Source organism: Folsomia candida, unplaced genomic scaffold (assembly GCF_002217175.1).
Source record: "Folsomia candida strain VU population unplaced genomic scaffold, ASM221717v1 Fcan01_Sc028, whole genome shotgun sequence".
Lineage (NCBI taxonomy): Eukaryota > Metazoa > Arthropoda > Collembola > Entomobryomorpha > Isotomidae > Folsomia > Folsomia candida.
In genome coordinates, this window is record NW_019091220.1 from 861,157 (window position 1) to 881,339 (window position 20,183).

At 38.1% G+C, this 20,183-nt stretch overlaps 1 protein-coding gene across 5 annotated transcripts in view; it reads left to right on the forward strand.

Annotated features, from left to right (window-relative positions):
- LOC110859975 (dystrophin) overlaps positions 1 to 20,183 on the forward strand; it is a 57,419-nt gene that overhangs the window by 28,551 nt on the left and 8,685 nt on the right. For all 5 annotated transcript variants that reach the window (XM_022109015.2, XM_035859916.1, XM_035859917.1 and 2 more), the window contains 3 exons: positions 18,587 to 18,682; positions 19,942 to 20,021; positions 20,099 to 20,113. In XM_022109015.2, coding sequence (XP_021964707.1) covers positions 18,587 to 18,682; positions 19,942 to 20,021; positions 20,099 to 20,113 — 191 coding nt within the window. The remainder of the gene's footprint in view (positions 1 to 18,586; positions 18,683 to 19,941; positions 20,022 to 20,098; positions 20,114 to 20,183) is intronic.

Sequence of the window (20,183 nt, forward strand, 5' to 3'; positions counted from 1 at the left end):
AAGAAAACCCAGGCCGTTATCTCTTCCGCCGGGTGGACTTGTTCGTTACAGTTCACCTCAAAGGAACCGTGAAATTGGGGAACATAGAAATGGTCATCTTGAGAGAAATAAAATCACTTCATCTTCTTCCTGCAATGGCATAAATGGTGGTGGCGCAATTGTTGGCAGTGGCAATAATTATGTATCCCGGAAGTCATCGCTTCCTTCCTCTGCATACACTCGGATGTTCCCAATTAGCTATTCAACCCCTGGATTGTCAGACCCTGAACTCACTTGTAGCAGAAGTAATGACAATATTAGTCCCTATACGAATTCGAGAAGTCTATCAAAAGCAACAGATTATGCTAGTTTACGATATCAAGAGGGTGGCACTGTGATGAATAAAAATGGAAATGGATATGCTAAACTACCCGGGATCGGATTGCACCAGTCGGCCACAGACACTAATTTATACAAGTCGACGCAATGTCCAAGATATTCCTTCCACAACCTTCCCGTCGATATTAAAACTAATGGGGGTGGTTCCATTTCAAATGGTGGAGTCGATTTCGAAAATAAAACGATAAATTTTGGAAAGAAAGCCCAGCTCAGGGAATATCAGACTTCGAGTGAAAGTGATTTTAAACAGTTGCAGAGATACGGGAGTTTAAAACTGAGAAAAGGTCGTGGGAGTAATAATAATGGTGAGAGGGCGACGATGGGAATGACCATGTCCAAAAGTTTCACTAATGGTGGAATGGCTAGTAATAATGGTGCTGCGACGTGGGGAGACGTTAGTAATACCTTGCCTCGATCTGGGAAACAAAAGAGTGAAGAACATGTAGCTCTATTTTATGACATCTTATCTACACAAGAAAGATTTGTGCAGGTTGGCATTAATTAATTTTTTTTTCTTCGTCAACACTTGTACCATGAGTATTTTTTCATATCCATGTATGTATTACCTATATTTTAAGAAAACAACAAAATTCTGGACCATGGATCTTGAAGGATTTTGTTTTATGTGTGTTGTTTAGGTTGGCATTTTTGTATAAGCCTAAAGAACAAGGTTTGGTTGACTTGAGTTAAAAGGTTGTACGTGGCGTATGTATAACATTTTGTATAACATGATGTTCAGTCAGGTCCGACTTTTATGTATGTAAAGAGAAAGCTACTCGCTCCGCTTTTCCTTTTGACCAAGCCCAGAATGATGGATCAGTAATAACACAGTTTAGACAGGGGATTTAGGAGCATGTATGTACATGTGTGACCGTAAGGAAAAGGGTATTTTTGGACTAATGCAATCTAGCAAAAATGCAATACTTTAGGTTTCGTTGGCTTCGACTTTGTTAACCACGCGAGAAAAGCTTGTATCGAGCTATTCTTTGGCATCTCTCTCTCTCTCTGAGGTTACTTTAGCCTTTGGTGACTTACTTGCTGCATTACCATGTATATGTAGTTTAGTTTAGCAGACTTGGAAATTCGTTGAGCCGGTTTGTTCAGTCATGTCATGAAGAATGGCACGGAAAAACAGTGTGGCTAAACAATAAGTGGTTTGTTGTATGGTCGAAATTCAATATATTACGAAATGAGCCTCAAGCTGTGTCAGACAGGGGTTAAATCTGCCTTTAAGTCGGTCGATTGACAGATCCAATTGGATCCCAATTTTAGGTATTATTGGAAGATCAACAAGACCAACTTTACTGTTGCTGCTGCTGGCAGGATGTAGAGAAATAAAGCCCATGCACCACACATTGACCGTAAATACTTTTGCTAAAGTCCCCCATGCTCTCCCGAATCAATATCTTTATCAATCGTGTCCTATTAGATATGGACCTCACGTCGTTTTTAATGATGTTACACATATAACTACAATTACGTTTAGGAAGTTGACATCACATTTTAGCAGTGAGATCTCATATCACTGCGTGGTGGTTTATTGCTGTGATCTCTGGTATGCTATGTATTTTAATGGGTTCGTGGTGGATTAGATGATAGGATAAATAGCAGAGCACTATTGCATGTGGAGGGACTCAGTTGGAGGTCTCATATGCTAGCACGTTTCGTAATAGTAATATACTTATTTTATGAAAATTTGGTTGATAGAAATCCAATGCAATCACACGAGACATGACAAAACATAACAACTTGCCAGAATCTCACTTTAGCAGAGATTGATTTATGCGAGTGCAAATTTAATGGTGACAATATGACAAGGTGTGTATGTGATAAATGATACGTCAAATGTTGCGAAATAATGAAATGGAAGACCAATCCCACATTTATTCTCTTTTGGTAGCAATGTTATGAATTTAAATGTTGAAGGTCTTCCATGTGTTGGAGACACATTTTCATGCAATTTTGACAATGAACGGCATACTACAAGGATGAAGGATATCTGTGTATTAGCTTCTGGCTGATGTTTCAAGTTATTCCTTTACCTTGATCCCTACTGTGTTTTATCTCGTTTTACGTCATCATACCGTTGGCCGGTACATATGGCTGACCTATGTATGTCTGTGCATGCAAGTTAGAATTATGTCCTCAGAATTTCAATCACTTCTGAGAATTGCTTCGAGGTATAAAATTGCCTTGCTATTAAACCCATTTTAAGCATCTCTTTTGTTTTTACAGGTAAGACAAGTTTCTTTAAACTCTTCTTTTGGTGGATGGAAACATAGCACGTGGGGTAACCGGATGTGACTCGAAAATGTAAGTTTGAATGATATCCATTACGTTTTAAGAGTCGCTTATAAACTTTCTCGCCTTTTCCCCCTCTCATCATCATCCGAGAGGTATGCATTTCCCCTCTTGCTACTTCAGAAATGGAGCTATTTACATTTTAGTGCGAAATCAAGAACGGCGAGACATTGGTTGGACCATGTTTTCCCGAATGCCAATAAACTGCTTAAAGAGAGAGCTAAATAAAACTAACTACATTCTTCCTTTCCCCATCATCGCCCAGAAGAAATAACAGATCTTTCAATAAATCATAAACAAGAAGCACGTAGTCAAGATTAAAATCTATTGGAAACCGAATATCTTGCTATTCCCCAACACCATCGGAGCTGCTGTGTCCACTAACCCTTTACTCCTGAAATTTTACTAGGGTCGTTATATCACGTGGGCAAAGTGGCTGGCTGGCTTTATCCGAGATGCGATGTTGTAAAATATTTCATGAAGACTTCATTCGGTGCAATGTTTGCAAGCAACATTTCGCACATCTCTTTCCCCTTTCTACACAACTATGTAAGAATACTGGTATTCATCTCAAATTTTACAGATGTTGATGATATCCTGCCGCCACTGTTCCCTTAAGTATGTATCGTGGTGGTGTTAAGAATAAGGAGGGGATGTAGGGCAGGGTGGTGATAATAACATTTTACGACTCTGGCCCCATACGGTTAGTTTCACTCAACTCATCGTTTCGAAGAAATTTCGCTAATCAACTTAATTCTGAAACGGTTGCTTTGCGCCGTTTGTTATTAACTCTGACGAGTAGTACGTACTCTTTGCTGACGAAGAAGATAATTGTTTCTCTGGTAAATTCTGCAGCACGAATCAATTTAAATTTTAATGCGGTTGTCGTATAAGCAGTGGTAGATTTTAATTTGTGAATTATAAATTAGTCACACCAGATTTGCAGTTTATTATCCGCTTAATAACGGTTTTATCGTGTTGACAGCTATGTGCATACACTCATACAAAATTGAGTCTTCTTTCTTTAATGCACAAACCATAATATGTATGAAGCATGATGTAACTGACGATCCTTTGTTTCAGTGGCATATGAAATTCTTCAAAATTCTAAATACCTGACATTAAAAAGAAGGAGAGGCTAGGACGTGTGTCTCTAAATTACTTCATCATATATCTCAAGTTCATTAAGAACTAGTGTGTGGTCGGGTTTCTTGATGAATATCGATAGCTCAACAAACCTATTGATGAGGGATGATGCCAGCAAAATATTTTATAGTAAATTCTTGGCATTTCTTACAAGGTTGTAAAATATCCCCGTCAGAAAGACTGCCTGTTCAATCTCAATCCAACTCAAGTGACTGAATAATTGACAACAAAAAAGGGCATAAAATTCATGCGAGACAAAGAAGGAATTAAACTTATCCATACAGTGTGGTTGGTGTGAATGATTAATCTTCTTGGTGGTTGGATAGAGTGATGTCATGAATGCTTAATTGCACAAATTTCATTTCCAATACACATGTAGTACAATATAAGTTTCGTGTTTTATTGACAAAGTGAGTTAGTTGCATGGGTGGATGGATGGATACCTGGATGGCTAGTCAATTATTCCACCTCTTTGTAAATACATAAACGCTTCATACACAACAACACGAACTGTTGATTGATCTATCTTCTTGGATGCCAATTTATAATAAGAATTGCAACACGTGCACACCTCTTGCAACTACTTACATTTGTACAGTTATTTTTGGATAGTCTTTCTTTCCCATGAATAATATTGTCAACGGGTGGTTGACTAGTTCAATGCCTAACAATGAGTGGCTGTATGTAAAGGTCAGATTTCATTTCGTTGTAAAAATCACGAAAGTATTTTCAAGTTTGGAGAAGACAGAACAATACAAAGTTGTGATGCGTTATTGTTGAACTTGCTTTTTACTCGTATACATATGTATAATAAGTATGAAGAAGGGCAAAAGAAAACTAGATCAATAGGAAGATGATTTCATCTCGCCTTCTTGAAAATCTTGTAAAGGTGAAGCAATACTTTTATTTATAAGGAGGAAAATACGGTTGTATTGTACCAAATTGAACAGGTATTTCATTGAACATCAGACAGGATACATACAGCAGCAGCAAGATAATAATAATAATAATAATGCCAGACATGTAGCCTCTCCTAGATGAGACAACAACTAATTTTTGACTCTTATATGCTGTGGTTGCGCTATCACATTTAATTTGAGACGGTTTAGTTTATTCAAGTTACGGCTGACGGCTACAAGTAAGGGAACAATTTTGTATAAATGTTTCCATTTAGTAGTTGAAGAGGTACTGCGAGTAATCATTCATGTCATATTAAAAAAGGACGTGTACAGCACATATTTTGCTATTTGTGTATACGTAATGAGCTTACAATGCACATTTTGAATGGGCAAGAGAGAAGAGAGAGAAGGGGTTGCCGTGAGATCAGCTCGACAAGGTTGATCTTCGTCTGGCTGTACTTTTGCTGTTGCTGGAGTGCGTTATTCGTGTAAAGAGAAGGATGAATAGTAAATGTTATGGTGGTTATGTTACGTACATGGCTTTTGGTAGGTTAGTTGACGATGATGATGAGATGAGATTTAACTTTCGGCTCAGTCTTCAACAGGGCTTCGTGCCTCTCCACACTTGAATGTGTTCAGTAGTTTATAAGTTTTTTAACCAAATCGTCGCAATATCAGTAAGTAGTTGTATGTGTGCAGCGATAAAATAAATATGTGCAGTATCACAATATAATCCATCCATCCATTCAGTTGTAGTAAAGTTTGCCAACATAATACACTAAATTATTATTGCAAGAATTGCTGGATTTGGATTAGTTCTGGTGGTCTGGTGTATGTCTCTCACTCTCTGAATTCCAATACGAAAAACGGCCTTGTGAAAATGAATTAGCCCAGCCAGCCAACAGTGCACACTTTCAAAGGTCGTCGCTAGATTAAAATTCTTGTTGATATTTTACATACGGAAAAGGAATGAATAGGAGTAATTCTATGTACATACTTTGTTGGAATTGTATGTAACGCAATTCAAACGTGATATGGGCAGTTAAAGCCAAATCTTGAATGCCAGACGTAATAATAATAATGGTGGAGTGTGTGAATGTGTGCGGTGTACTGTTTAGTTTAAATGGAGCAATTGTCATTTGAAGTGTTTGTTGACTGGAAAGAGTGACTTTTTAGCTTTTGGTTAATAAGTGTCAGTTAATCTCATTCTAAACAAATTGTAGGAATCTCAGGAATTTCGTACAATGCGTTGCTAGTTGCTTCAATGTGGTTTTAGTCTTACATAACTGTTTTGCTAGGATTACATTCAACATTTCATAGCGCATTGGTCATTATGGGAAATGAGAGGACTAAATAGCTGTAACTGGTAAATATGTAAGACTTTCCTACACAAATTCCTGTCTCAAACTTTGCATTCCTGAAATTGTTGACAAAATTTCAACAGGATGACCTGGCCGATACTTTAATTGCCATTTCCTCATCACAACAAGTGTGCTTAAATAGTAGTCTTATTATTGTAGGGTAATAAAATATCGTATAATTTTTGTTTACTGCATTGAAGTATATACGACGAGTGCTGTTGAAATGCTCATGGAGTACCAGTAAGTGTGCAAATTTTTTCTAGTGGGTAAATAATTTACAAGCGTCAAGTTTGTGGACCCTTTTGTACTTTTTGTCGAGTATCAGGATGATTATGGAATACTGCTGAATCTCATTGAAATCATTGCATTGTTCTGGCACAGGATTGTATTTGCTCTGTAATTATCATTCGCATATATGTAAAATAAGTGAGTAGTAAAAGTCTCTCTAGTTTATTGTGCGTGGATAAGCAGATATACGATACGTATTATGCATATGCACATGTTGCTGGAAACTGGATATCGGTTGGCCATGCAATTCGACTGCTGTCTACTTTTATTACTTCAAAAGTATGAAGGTTGGAGGCATACAAGTTAGCATATTTTTAGTTTTGTGCATTGTTGTAGCTGGAGAATTGAGTCGCACAAACATTGTAAAATTCATGTACATTGTTGCCTACTTAACACTTTTGACTCAAAGTAATTGAGGAAATGTACATCAAAAGCACTAAAAATAGTAATTAGTTTACTTTTCATAACGCTAAATTTAAGCGTATCCCACATTTGAAGGTTAGAACCTTTAACACCACCACCCCCAGCTCCATATTTATATTTGCATTAACATAATATGCTGATGGTGCTATTTATTTATTTAATCTGCATTTAATGGAAGCATAGGGATTACGTCACACCATTGACAAGCCACTTGGTAATTCTGGTATTTACAAGTTACGCACATCTTTCTCATTTTCAATCATCAACTTGTCACGAAATCGCAGCTGCTGTTCTTTTACTACTTATTTTGCTTATGTATCTAGTACTGGTGACAATAATAACGGGTAATGGGACACGGCACATCTCTCTCATCTACGCGATGCATCTTTCAAACCCTCAACATTTCATCTTCTTACTCATTCGCATAATGATGATCAGGGAAGGGTTAAAGAAGTGATTCCGTGAGGAGAGTGCGGTTGCCTACCTAATTTGCAAGTGTCTTTAAAGGGTAAAGCGCACGAAATATAATGTAAAGCAGCCACAACAATAAATCCATAACAAAAGTCCGAGCCCTCGAGCGAGCATAAAATAACAGAAGCCGTATTAAACAAGACAGGGAACAAATGAGGGATGTGGTGGTTGTAAATAGTTTTTCCGTGCATGGAGATAGATGGATGGATCTAATATTCTTTTGGAGATTATTCCAAAGCAATAAAACTTCTTCCTCATCTTAAGAGATTCTTAGTTTTGCATTACAAACTAACCACTGCTATCTATTGTATCTCTTATTTGACTCTCCTCTCGCTGCTGCTACATATGTATCTGTCCTGCCTGGGCTTCCTTTATTACCTGCAAATACCTGCACTTCACTTCCTTTTACTCTTCTTGTTATCAATGCCGACTAGCCACACCATTTCTCATTTCCATTATATAGTTTTTCACTTTCTGTAACTGCACAAGTTCAACGAACGGACGACCAAGTCTCAAGATTAGTTATTAGATTTAAAGGATGTTCTTGAGACAAAAACAGTTTTGTTGTCAAAATTTCAATGTCTGTGTTACCGAGTTTTTTTTATTATGGTGAATTGCAAAACATAAATTGTTCTTGATAAGGGGAAAGACTGTTATGAGAGAGAACTCACACAAATGTGTAACTACATAAAGACAAGTAACGGGCATCAGGCTGGCTTGCCATCACATAAAGTGGGTATTGAAACCCAAATTGTTATGTTACTACTCACTCATTATGTATTGTTGTACATAGTTTTCTTCATACTCACTCTTTGAATCTTGGAATTTAATGCAAATTAAAAGTATGAATCAGAAAGCTTGTCTGATTGTTATGGTTCAACTTCAGGTCATAAAACCTTCAAATCCCTACATTATTCAAGTCGTGTTTTTATTATTCATTATTTATCACATTATCATCAACATCTAATTTATCACAATAAGCAGTTCTTGATAAGTTATGTTTTATTGTTGTAATTACAATGCAACTTTCCTGTAACATTATGGTTGACGAATTATGATGGGTGGATCTCTGATGATGAAGATGATGAGATGGAGATCTACCACTGACCAGGTATTTTTTTCCGCGAAGACGATTGCCATTAGTCAGGTCAGACGTCCTTCACTCGTCTAGATGATGAGTAATTACTGTAACATGTTTATTTGAACAGATATTATGCAATCGATTTTCGTACTGCTAATGGTTCGTAATGATGATGATACGCTGGTTGCAATTTAAACTACTTACTTGTTGACGGTTTAAATGAGATTTAGTTCAATTTAGTAATAGTGTTACTACTCGCAGCTTATGACCAGCGGTGCTGATGTTTTATTGAGCCCAACTTTTTCGTTCAGACTTTTTTAAAACAGTTTCTCAATTATTATAAATGAACTGAGCTGTGTGAGCATAATTTCATTGATGGGCATGATGATAGTTCAAAACACACTGAAATTTCCAGCCCAGCAAGAATAAGATACATTGAACTTCATTTTGACTAATAGATGATACGATGATGATGATAATAACTGTTGCGTATAAAGTGTGTGTTCTTCTTGAGTGTGCATTTTTTGGAGGTAGGAACATGTCGTGTACATATAAGGACTCGAGGTAATCGTCTTATCGCTGGAAGAGTATTGATTGAGTCAGGAATTATAAAATGGCTTGGCACGTCTTCAGCTACTAAATAACAAACAACAGTGAACTCAAATGCATTTCGTTGCGTTGCATTATTGGGTTTCGGTCATTGGGATGAAGGAACTACTGAAACGTGTACGTCTCCTAATCCTAAGCAACGTGGCTTTTGTTTTGATTTGGTGAGAACTTGAAGAGAGAATTTAAACTTGAGAAGTTGAGATTAGAATTTAGAATAGACATATTTAAATTAAAGACCTTAAATATTATTGGCATTGGCCACTACTGAATACTAAATCAAGTACGTACGTTCATATATCCACTAGGGTTGGGTGGATGAAATGGGTAATTGTTCTTGCGAGTTTGCCTTTTATAAAATTTCCTGTCATCCATTCTTTGTACGTACTTGTAAGTTGGGAGGAATTTACATTTTTTGAATACATGCACGCATTGAACATTATGTGTGTCGAGGTGCGGGTAGCATGTTTACGTTCGGGATGAAAAGTCAATCCATTGTCAAAAGGATGGTGTAGTAGTGATTCAATTGTTGTGGTTTGTTGGATTTTTGTATGATTATGTTATGTGATTATCTAAAGACACACACACACACACTTTCAGTCGTCAAGTTCATAGGCGGGTGTGGGAATGTTGCAGGTTAAATTTATGAGACATTGTTGATGTTGACTCGTTGATTATGGTTAGTTAGTAGCCAAACGTAGGTAGAAAGAAGATGCATTTTGTGAAGTGAGATGCTTGAGTAAACTAAAAATTCTAAGATATAAGAATGAATGTTAATTCACGCTTGTCCAACTCCATCGTACGTTATCCTTTGACGTATTTACAACTGCGGGGTCTGCCCCGCATCTCTGCATAATAATGCATAGGTCGGTGGGTTCTTCTTCCTTTTGGTCACCTTCTCTCCTTGTCTGCGTAGGTGGGCGATGCAATGAAGCAATGAATAAGTGCATTGTTGTAACTATAAGACTTTGGTTTTGGTGTGGTTCAGAGTTTACTGCATGAATTGTTCAAATCCGTACTTCCTTAGTAAAGATTGAATAAGTTTATTTCACAAATTCTGGTTCTCTGGTTAAAGCACGTGTTTCCAATTCATTGCCCTGTGGGAGTGAAGGAAATAGCAAAATGTGAATTTTGTTCTTCTTCTTAAATATGATAACAAAAAAGGAAATATAAAAAAGGAAATAGGAAAAGGAGATATAACGCCGAGTTGAGAGAAAAGATGTACGTACTCTATTTTTCAAGCAACGTCGTGTCAATCTCGATTCAATGCATCTTTCTGATCCCCCAGTTTGAGTAATCGCCTGATGGAACTGATGAATTTGAATGAAATGTAAAGATGATCAGGACGATATTGACAGAGCTACAATTTATCATAATCCTCTTATCCTCCTCCGTTTTAGAGGAATAAATGTGCGACAGGCTGGCTGATGGCGTATAAATCTTTTGATGTTATATTATTTGGTTTGGTGGTTATTTTGTAATTGAGATGTCAAACTCTGTGAAATGTTCAGAGTTAAGTAAAGTGTTATCTAGTTCACAGCTTCTCATTTACGACACTTTACATGCACACCCGGTTCGAACTTTGCCTTTTGACGGGGCAGCAGCAGCCGAGATGTGAATGACAGTTATTGAAACCTTTAAATCTGTATTGATCAATGTCTAGTTTTATAAAAGCTTTCTTTCTCTCACTCACTCACTTTCTGCCCTGAATACATACGCACAACCAGTGATTATCTAATTTAGCATATTCAACCCATCAAGTCATTTACTGTCATTGGACTCGAGTTTGTTTAAACGCGTCTTATGGAAAGGAAGAAGTGAGTTAGTGTTCCCTTTCATTGGACGTAAATGTGCCAACTTTTTGTACGTATAAGAGACAAACACACATCTATGATACTAACCCTATGTGTGACTGTATATATTACGTTATGTGCGTGTGTGGTTAAAATGTTAAAAGAATATTCGAATGAATTTCTCTTTTTGCATGTCACTCACTGACTGCTGCACCACCGATGTGTTGTCGATTGTCCATAAAAGGAGGGCGAAATGGAGTTCAGGATGCCATTTGGTTCTGCCTGTTAACTGATAAGTCCTGGTGGATGGACTGGAGAGGAAATAATGAGAACCCGTTGTGCATAAAACTGTAATTGAATGCAATATGCCGCATTAAGAAAACGTACGCCTTTTTAGCTCAAGCAATTTGAATGGTGGTAATTGTTTTGTTTTTATGTGAGTTTAAAAGCACCATATTTTATTTAACGCTTCACTATGAAATCACTCAATATGTCTATTTTCATACGTTCAGCAACAGAAAATACATTTTATTGTTGTTGTGGGATGAAATGTTCCCTGCTGGACGTTATACTACAATCTTGAATCGTAATCTTTCCTCACTGCCCACTCTCTGTCAGGGAAAATGTTTCTTTGATTATTGTCTTGATGAAAATCAAGCAGGGCAAACCAACCACACGTCAAATGCAGTACCAACCAGTCACTGTAAATTAAGATGATTTTCTCCTTCATTTCTTTACTCGAATGGTCAAATCGGAGAGTCGGAACTGTGGGTGGTGTTAGTGGCTTTCATATCCAGTGTCTGCAACTTTCCTGAGCTGCGATTTGCTGGTGCGTTGCATTGGTTTGCTTTATAGTGATAATAGTATCGAGTTACTATTAGTATTATTATGAACGAGGTACTTATTATTTGGATGACGGCAGTGGTGATGAGATTGTGCATTTGGTTAGTTCGTCACACAATCCCATCTCAAGTGCCGGTTTTAGCGTGGGTTTTGTGCCTTCCATTGCTCCAAGTGAATAACCATTGGATTAGATTTAAGGAAAATGTTCACTTTCACATCAAATCCGTGAAATGCTTTATCCATGCGTGCCAATCGGGAATAACTTACCGACTGAATGTGCAAGGGTGACTGAGGTAAGATGAGATTGCCAGGTCTGACTGAAATACTTAACGAGATTGGCAATGACAGTGGATTGCATGGTTGAGAGGACGCTATATTGAAAGTTTAGCATGCATGTAAATGTTCTGTTAGGTCGCTCAGCTCATAACGATATTTTTTACTTCTTGTATGGATTTATACCAATAATGTAACATTTTACGATTGAACGTCTTCTCAACTCGAACATACTTCTTAGAACTTCTTGTGAGTTTGTTTGACATCCAATTTTATAAATACAAATCGAATTGCAGCCCAGAAAATCTTGAGTGAAGAAAGATGATGAAATTTGATTAGGGTTGTAAATGGCATAATCGTGGTTCTTGTGGAGATTTAAAACAACGGCACGTTTATCACAGCAGGGAGAGGGAGCGAGTTATAAGGCGTTGTATGAAAAGAATTAGATCCCTGGGATTGAGATCAGAGAAATGACTTGTGGTGATCGAGAAGAGAGTGAATTGTTCATTGTTGGTTTTGTTTCTCAAGGAATGAAAGGAGGTGCAATATTCAGACTTTTTTGTGTTGCACTAACTTTTATATTAGGAAGTTTAAGAAAAAACAAAAGGCTCCAAAAGATTTCCTTTGTCGTAGAAAAAAGTCTGACTAGGAAAGAACAATTGGTCTTGAGCAATTATTATGGCAGGAGAAGAGAGCAGGGCATCATTATGAATTCACTCCGTCGTTTTTAATCTATTAATTGCTGAGCGAAAATCAATAAAGTTTCATTTCGTGATCAATATTTCATTTTTTTCTGAAAATGAATCTTGATTGTATGTACTTTGCTGTACGTTTTGGTTTTAAGAGTAGCAGCATAATCTGGGCAACTGGGCACGGTTCATAATGCTACTACAGACTTATTGTTAGGGTTTGTATTAATATATGGCAATTTAGCGGAGGCCGCATATACAGTAAGCACATATATCCCTTACAAATTTAAGCCGATTTAGGTGACAAAACATTTATCTTGGGGATGTTTTCTTGGTGGGTTGTCACTGTGTTAAGAGAGGGTGATGAACGTGGAACTGCGGGAGGGTGTTTAGGGCGTATTAAATACAAAGAAAATACCATTTCAGGAGGATGGCAGGTTTGTCCAATCCACTCTTAAGTTTAGCTCCTCTTCCTTCTTCCGATTTATTTACCTTGCATCTAAATTTGGCCGATGCTAACAAATATAACGAAAGTGAGTGAGTGCTTTATGAATGATGCCGCAAATGGCCAATATAAAATATTAGTCGAGGCTAGAGAGGTTTATGTAGCCATTTAAATTCTACAAATTATTCATGCAATTTCTTACTCGACACAAGCAGTGAGATGAAATGTGCAATGATTCAAGTTAACAAAAGTTCCAAGTCAAACATTTTGTCATTGTTGATACAAATGTCGTCGTCGTATATACGAAGGAATATATGCATATGTCTTGTTCGGGTGACTTTTCCCACAAAATAAGATGTCCTCCATATGCACCCATCCATCCGGGGTTTAAATGTTGCATCTTTGGTTTTGATCTTTAACCGGATAATGATTCATGGAATTTCAGCTGCGGTTAGATTTTCTTGCAGTGTGTGTGAACCAAAATGACTTTTACCCATGGCTTCTTATCCTCTGCTTTTATGTTTCTACATACTCGTAGTAAGTACTTATAATACCATGAATGCACCACCGGTGACCGGGTTTCATGCATTGCACTAAACACGACGATTTTCCACAGTATCCAATCTCATCTAAATACTCCCACCCACTCCTTGTTGAAGTTGGTCTCGTAGTTTTGTAATTTACTAGTGAAACTTTAAATACGCACAGCAATATGCGGGATGTTTCTTCACTTCTCGTCTGAAGGCGATGATTAATGAATTACTCAGAGTTAATTTTAAGTGCACGAATTTATAAATCTGCTGTATTTCTTAGGACTTGAGTTACATACATATACGTAACATGGGATTGAATTGGACCAGAATAACAGGAATGAAATATTGTCTTGAGTGAGGGTACTGCATGGAATCTCGTCACTTGTGGATAGATTAATCGCAGAGTAAACTCCTCTTACTTTTGGGGTGGGGAAGATCAATGGCTTGAGGGTGAAGTGGAGACAACACGAAAACACATCCATCCCACTTTCCATCAAGTTGATTTGCACGACTGTGGAGATGACGTGACAAGAAAGTGCTTGTTATGCAATTGACAATGGTGAAAGGCGTGTGCAATATTTCATATTTTCATGATACGCACTGGCTTGTAGTATTTTGTGTGTTTTGTAAAGAATAACTAGCCAACGATACTTACTTTTCCACAGCAATAAGTAATAAGTACTGCAGTTTGTTGCGTACTTTTGTATAGTCGGCGAGAGATGGATGGATGGATGAAAGTCATTATTTTGTTCAAGCCCGTTTGTAAAATTAATAAATTGCCAGTCACGTGCAATCCTTGTTAATTGCCTTATTAACTGAAAGTTGTAATTTTAGTTAATTCAAAATACTTATTCCACACCAAGTTTTTCTTGTAACAAATGATGGTTTCCTTTTCCTTCATCATCTAAAATAATATCACGCTGGTGGATACGTCCCAAATTACTACGCAATCAGAGTATACGCGCTCTACTGGGTTTTGTTATATTACATAATTTGAAATAACCTCGTGATCCCTAAAATGAGTTAATGTTCCTCCAGTCGGTTATAATGAGTTAATAGGCGGAGGAGAAGGATAGTTGCTGGGTGTCGAGTGGTAGAGGAAATAATTATTATGAAGTTGAAGTAGAGAACCCTCATGAACGTTGTATTGCAGTTGATGGACAACATCTCGTGTCTAAAGCCTAGTACTCAGGACGAATGTTCACGCGGAATTTCATCGTGCTTAAATTCTGTTAAATTTTTCGCTGGAGAGAAATTCGTAAGCGGGCAGAAAATACCACTATTCCACGTATATTTCGCTCAATTTTTCTATTTTTTCCACCATAAGCTCAAATGTCGGGGCAACCTGAGACATTTGGCGCTATATGTGGAACATATAGTATGTTGTCAGGCACTCTTATGGGAAATGTCGGGGGCTCGTACAAAAAAACGGTTGGGCGTAAAGAGATGCCGTAAAGTGCATTAGATGCCTCTCGAAAAGTTTTAAAATGACTTTTTTCTAATTCATGGTATCTTGAACCATTTTCAAGAAATTCAATAAAAACCGATTTTTCGGTTTCGAAATCATAAATGTTTCGCTGAATGAATTGGGTGCATAACACAAAGTTGTATGTAATAGCAAATATGTTCATAACCGCATTATCTATAATATTTACTCGAAAATTTTTTCGAAATAATGCTAGGTACAGGCGGTAAGTTCAAATTTCCGAAAAATTTTGCAATTTCGGCTACCAATTTCTCCACTGAGCTACAGCCTAGACGATACATTTTGGTAACCTAAACTAAACGGGATCGTATTGGGGAAGGTCCCGGCTAGTGCCCTCGACTGATTGACTTTTTCGAAATAAGCCTTGGTTTTTAAGATATGGCGCGATTTCTAAAATTAAAATCCATAACTCATATTTGGTATGAAAAAATAGAAATTTTCAGCGGTTTTGCCGCATAGCTTGTCACTCGTAGGTACTCAGGTCATTTGAGCTGAAAAACAGGTTTCATTTTGCCCCATTTTAAATTAACCGCCTTGCCATTGAGTTGAAACTGAGATTTTGAGATTGCTCCGCCCTCTTATTTTGAACTCAGAGGGCCGCGAGTCACTTTCCGCTCACATTTCACGTGAAAGAATTGCCTCGATTTAACGGAAACTTTGAGCTTACATTGAGCGTAAACTGCTCGCGCGGAAAATTCCGCACAAGTTTCACGCGAAGAGCTGAGTACCACTCGGGCTTAAATTGAGCAGAATTTCTGCAAAAGTCGTTTTCCGCGCGTAAAGTCCATCGTGAGTACTAAGCTTAACCCAAGGGTAGTTTTTCCAGGGTGGGGTGAAAATATATATCACAGGCATAACGTGCAGTAGTAGGTATGCTTTGTTTTTCCTAAATTCAGTCGGTTTTGATGGGATACCGACACTGATTTATTTTCTTGACGTCGCTTCCCTTTAGTAATGAGTTGTTAAATGTGCGTTTGGATGCGACAAAGGCAAAATATTCTGTCCAGGAGAGGGACAAACTACTAATGCAATCAAAAGCAGTTTAGAATTATGTATAAGAGCTCACATTCATTTTAATTATCTGGCAAGTTTCCATAATTTTGGCGAATCTGAAATACATAAATTGATAGCCGTAAAAGGTAAATGGTTTGCAGGTAGGCAGAAATAAAAACAGGCTTTGTGTTACAGCCAAAATGATTTTTTACTATGTACGTGGGCTTGGCAATGGTTACACGCATTATGCGTATCTAATGCCAAATATGTACTGTATGTATAGACAAAGCTACAAAACGCATGATAATATCTTTTTGTAAATAGATACGTTGTTGGCATTTATCTAATTCATCCTCTTATCTGTGAGTGGATATGATGCATCCTTTCTTGATTTGTTGCGTATCCCTCTTCCTGTCGCATGAATAATCAATCATGAACGTGATTTAATAAAATATCCAGATTGGGTATTGTGTGTACGGTTCGTATATTAAAATGTTGACAATGATGATAATTGTGATTAAGGTTTCTTCCAATTAGTTGGTATTGCATTTCATCAACATCAGATATGTCCTAAGCAAATAAAACCGTCTTTTTGACGATGACTGGAGTCATATATGTACACAGGGGTCATGTACGGGTGGTTGCGATTTGTGATTTATCCGATGCACGTGTTCTCCTAAATATAAAAGTCTACCAAACTACTAAATACTTCCATTATGGCGAACTCCCTTCTGGGATCATGGAGCAATATGTGCAATTTGGTGAGACCGCTTATCTAAACTAAACTAGGGGTGATTGACTGACTGATTGATCGAACATGAAGTTGGATTTGCTGCATATCCTCTGTTTGAATAATAGCAGTCCTACATACGTGGAATGATTTGAGCTTGTGCGTGATGCTCTGGTATATTTGCATTTATATCGGTGAAAGTAAAATACTTTGAGAAGAAATGCATGGCATTCATTAGTCGTAGAATGGCAGATGGTACGACAAAAGGGTCCACACTTTGCTAACTTGAGCGTGAAAATTGTAATATTTTGTACTATTGAACTTATTGGTATGATTTTTGATAGAATTAGAATTGTGGATGGACATTCTTCACGAAAAGGAGGACATTCTTTGGTTTTCTAGCCATTATTGCTATAAAATGTGACTGGAGTGAAAGTCTGGGTTTCACAAACTATTGTCTGGATAAGAAAGTGTTGCGGAAAAGTACTTGTACGTACTGGGTGCATGAGTGCTACTCTCCATCTCTGTTCTGTTGTTGGGGACAGAGAGGGGGGCTGCCCCTCTCTTCTCGGGAGGAGGCTTATCTTATTTCTTTGCCCCAATAACCATAATTGCCTCAGTCAAAGTGGAAGAGCCGGACAACAAGCTCCCCACCGCTCAACCGATACCTCTACAATTAAAGTTTTATAACTGGGGTCAAGGTGGCAAGAGTTTCTACTTTCATGGAACACAAGTTCTTGAAACAAATCTTCCATACCACGGTAATATTTTTTTTGTAAATGAAATATGGCAGTAACTTCAATACGTTGAAATTACGTAGGCCCATACCAAGCAAGTGTTCACACCAGCCTCCCATCTGCTGATTCACAAGACGATTTCATTGCTCCTGAAGTTGATCGCAGCAGCAGCAGCCATGGACCGAGTGAAAGTCAGGATTTGGGTGTACTATCAAATCGAAGGAGAGGAATATCTCCTTACCACCCATACCCAGCAGCCATTGGTGTTCAAAGAGGCCTTACATTTTACGACAGTCATTCCCTTGCACCGAAAAATGGCGAAACGCCATCTCCAAGCACTTTACATGTTGCCGGGTCTTACTTTCACTACCCCAGCCCTGACACGGATGTCCCTTCTCGATCATCGCAATCCTCACCTCCACATGTAGAATTTTCACGAAACCTTCCCCTCTCTATTTTAACAACCACTACTAGCACATACACTACTCATCCCACGTCTGTTAGTCCTTCTTCGCCCATCGTAACCAGATCTAGTCCTACAACCACCACCACGTTCAATGTTCAAGAGTATCACCGTTCGCCACGTTCTTTCCTTCGTCGATTCAGTCAAACTCATAGCTCAGGGAGACCAAGCCATGAAAATGGTGCAAGAGGTGCTAAAACGACCACGCGAAGAGGTTCGCAACAATACTACCGCCGAGCAACAGTTCACGGTGGGAGGCTTGAGCGACAGAGAAAGTATAGCCCAACTACTACCACCATTGGCCTTTCCCCTTCTTCGACGACTTTCCCTGGGCGAAATCCACAAGTTCAAAAAACTCTAAAAAGTGTCGGAATTGATGATGAGTCGATTTTGCGACAAGACAAGAAAATAAGAGTTCTATGCTGCAGAGAAGATGCTCGATATTGCTTTCTCGTGTTTAGATTGGTGTATATGCTGTCGTGTTTCGAAGAGGTTCTTGCATACGTTTTTTTACTTTCACTTTATCTGTATATCTTGGTACAATGTCATGTTACCCCACGTGCTATGTCTACATCATACAATTGTAGTGTAAATGTATGAATATCGATTCTCATGCTACAAGTTTGCTAAATGAGATTTATTATTAGGAACTTCAATCGGAACTCGAAAATCATGCTGCCACGATATCCGCTCTTGGTGGGTCAGCTCGAACAGCTGCAGCTGTTGGAGCTGAGAGACAAGAAGTAAGTTAATGACCAGAGATCAATTGCATCCATTGTTATTATTAATTTATTCAGTTTCGTTCAGCTCCATGTACAAAAAATTATTATAAAATTACAAATTTACCCAACATAGGTTCAAAACCCCAAAAAATCTTAACAAAATCACAGATTTCACACCATGAATGACTATTAACCATACTAACTGAAACACATTTATTGGTCGAATAACTTGGAAAAGAATTAGGGCGAATAGGATTACGAAGCCCTAACAAATATGCCACATAACCAGCAATAATCATCTTTGCCTCAATCTTCTTCTTATCATCGTTATCACACTTTGCAAGAAGATAGCAGGTCATAGTGGGAGCCTTAAGTCCAGGTGGATAGACCCTCGCCTCTATGATTCGTTTGTACTCACTCGCTCCGTCTGTTCTCTGTCCGGGTTTCAAGCGATCCTTGAAGTCCGGGGTATCACTCCACCCAAAATAATGCATATCTCTTGACATGATGACATACAAAAAAGCTGTCCCTTTCTTTTGTTGTTGTGCTGCTGTTGGTGATCCAAGTAAATATTCCCCTGGAAATGGATATTTGACCTCCGCCCTCTCTGCTATAGTCAAGTGGCGACGAATCTTTAGATGCATCCCCAGCTCCTTCAGTCGCGCATCGATCTCACCCTCCATTCCGTAACACAGGGGGATGAGATCATCCAAATTGATGATGGGTTGACTTCCTGGGGCCAACTTCATAAACATCCCGATAGTCTACAAATGCATATTAATAGTAATGTTCAAATGAAAACTCTTTAAATTCTTTACTCAATATTGCACATTTTCTATAATCAATTTCACTCACAGACTCTAATGATAGCTTTCTCAGAGCATCCTCCTCGTTGGCGAAATGGGTAATGGATATGGCTTTAGGGGTGGGACGAACTTGTAGACCTTTGGTAGCACAGTAATTTTTCCATGTTGGATAACTAGTACAAGTGTATCATCAGTAGAAGTTTCAGCGACTGGCTTTTTTTTCTTCTTCACCACTCGTGGTCCCTTTCTCTGGGACAATTGAAAATCGTCGTCTGACCATGATCCGTCCTCCCCCTCCATATTTATTTTTAAAAAACGTTAAATTAAAAATATGGAGAATAAATAATGTTGCTGCAAAGAAGACTGACGAGGATGACCTGTAGTAAATTCCCGCTTGAATTTGAACTGTGGTGATTGGGGGAATATAACATGACATTGATTGCTTAATTTTTATCTGTATTTTTCAATTTTTAGGATGCTTCCGTTTTGTTGCGTAGATTGGATGAGATGAATCAACGATGGCACGGTCTGAAACAACGGTCGATGGCTATTAGGTATGGCTTCATACATATATGGTCGATGGTTACATATTACACCTGTTGGATCTTTATTTTGTGCATGATATTTTTAGGAGCCGCCTCGAAAGGTAAGTGGATTCCATACGCTTTCCATTTTCAGGCGCAATAATTCCATGAACTGCCTCATTATGCAGCATA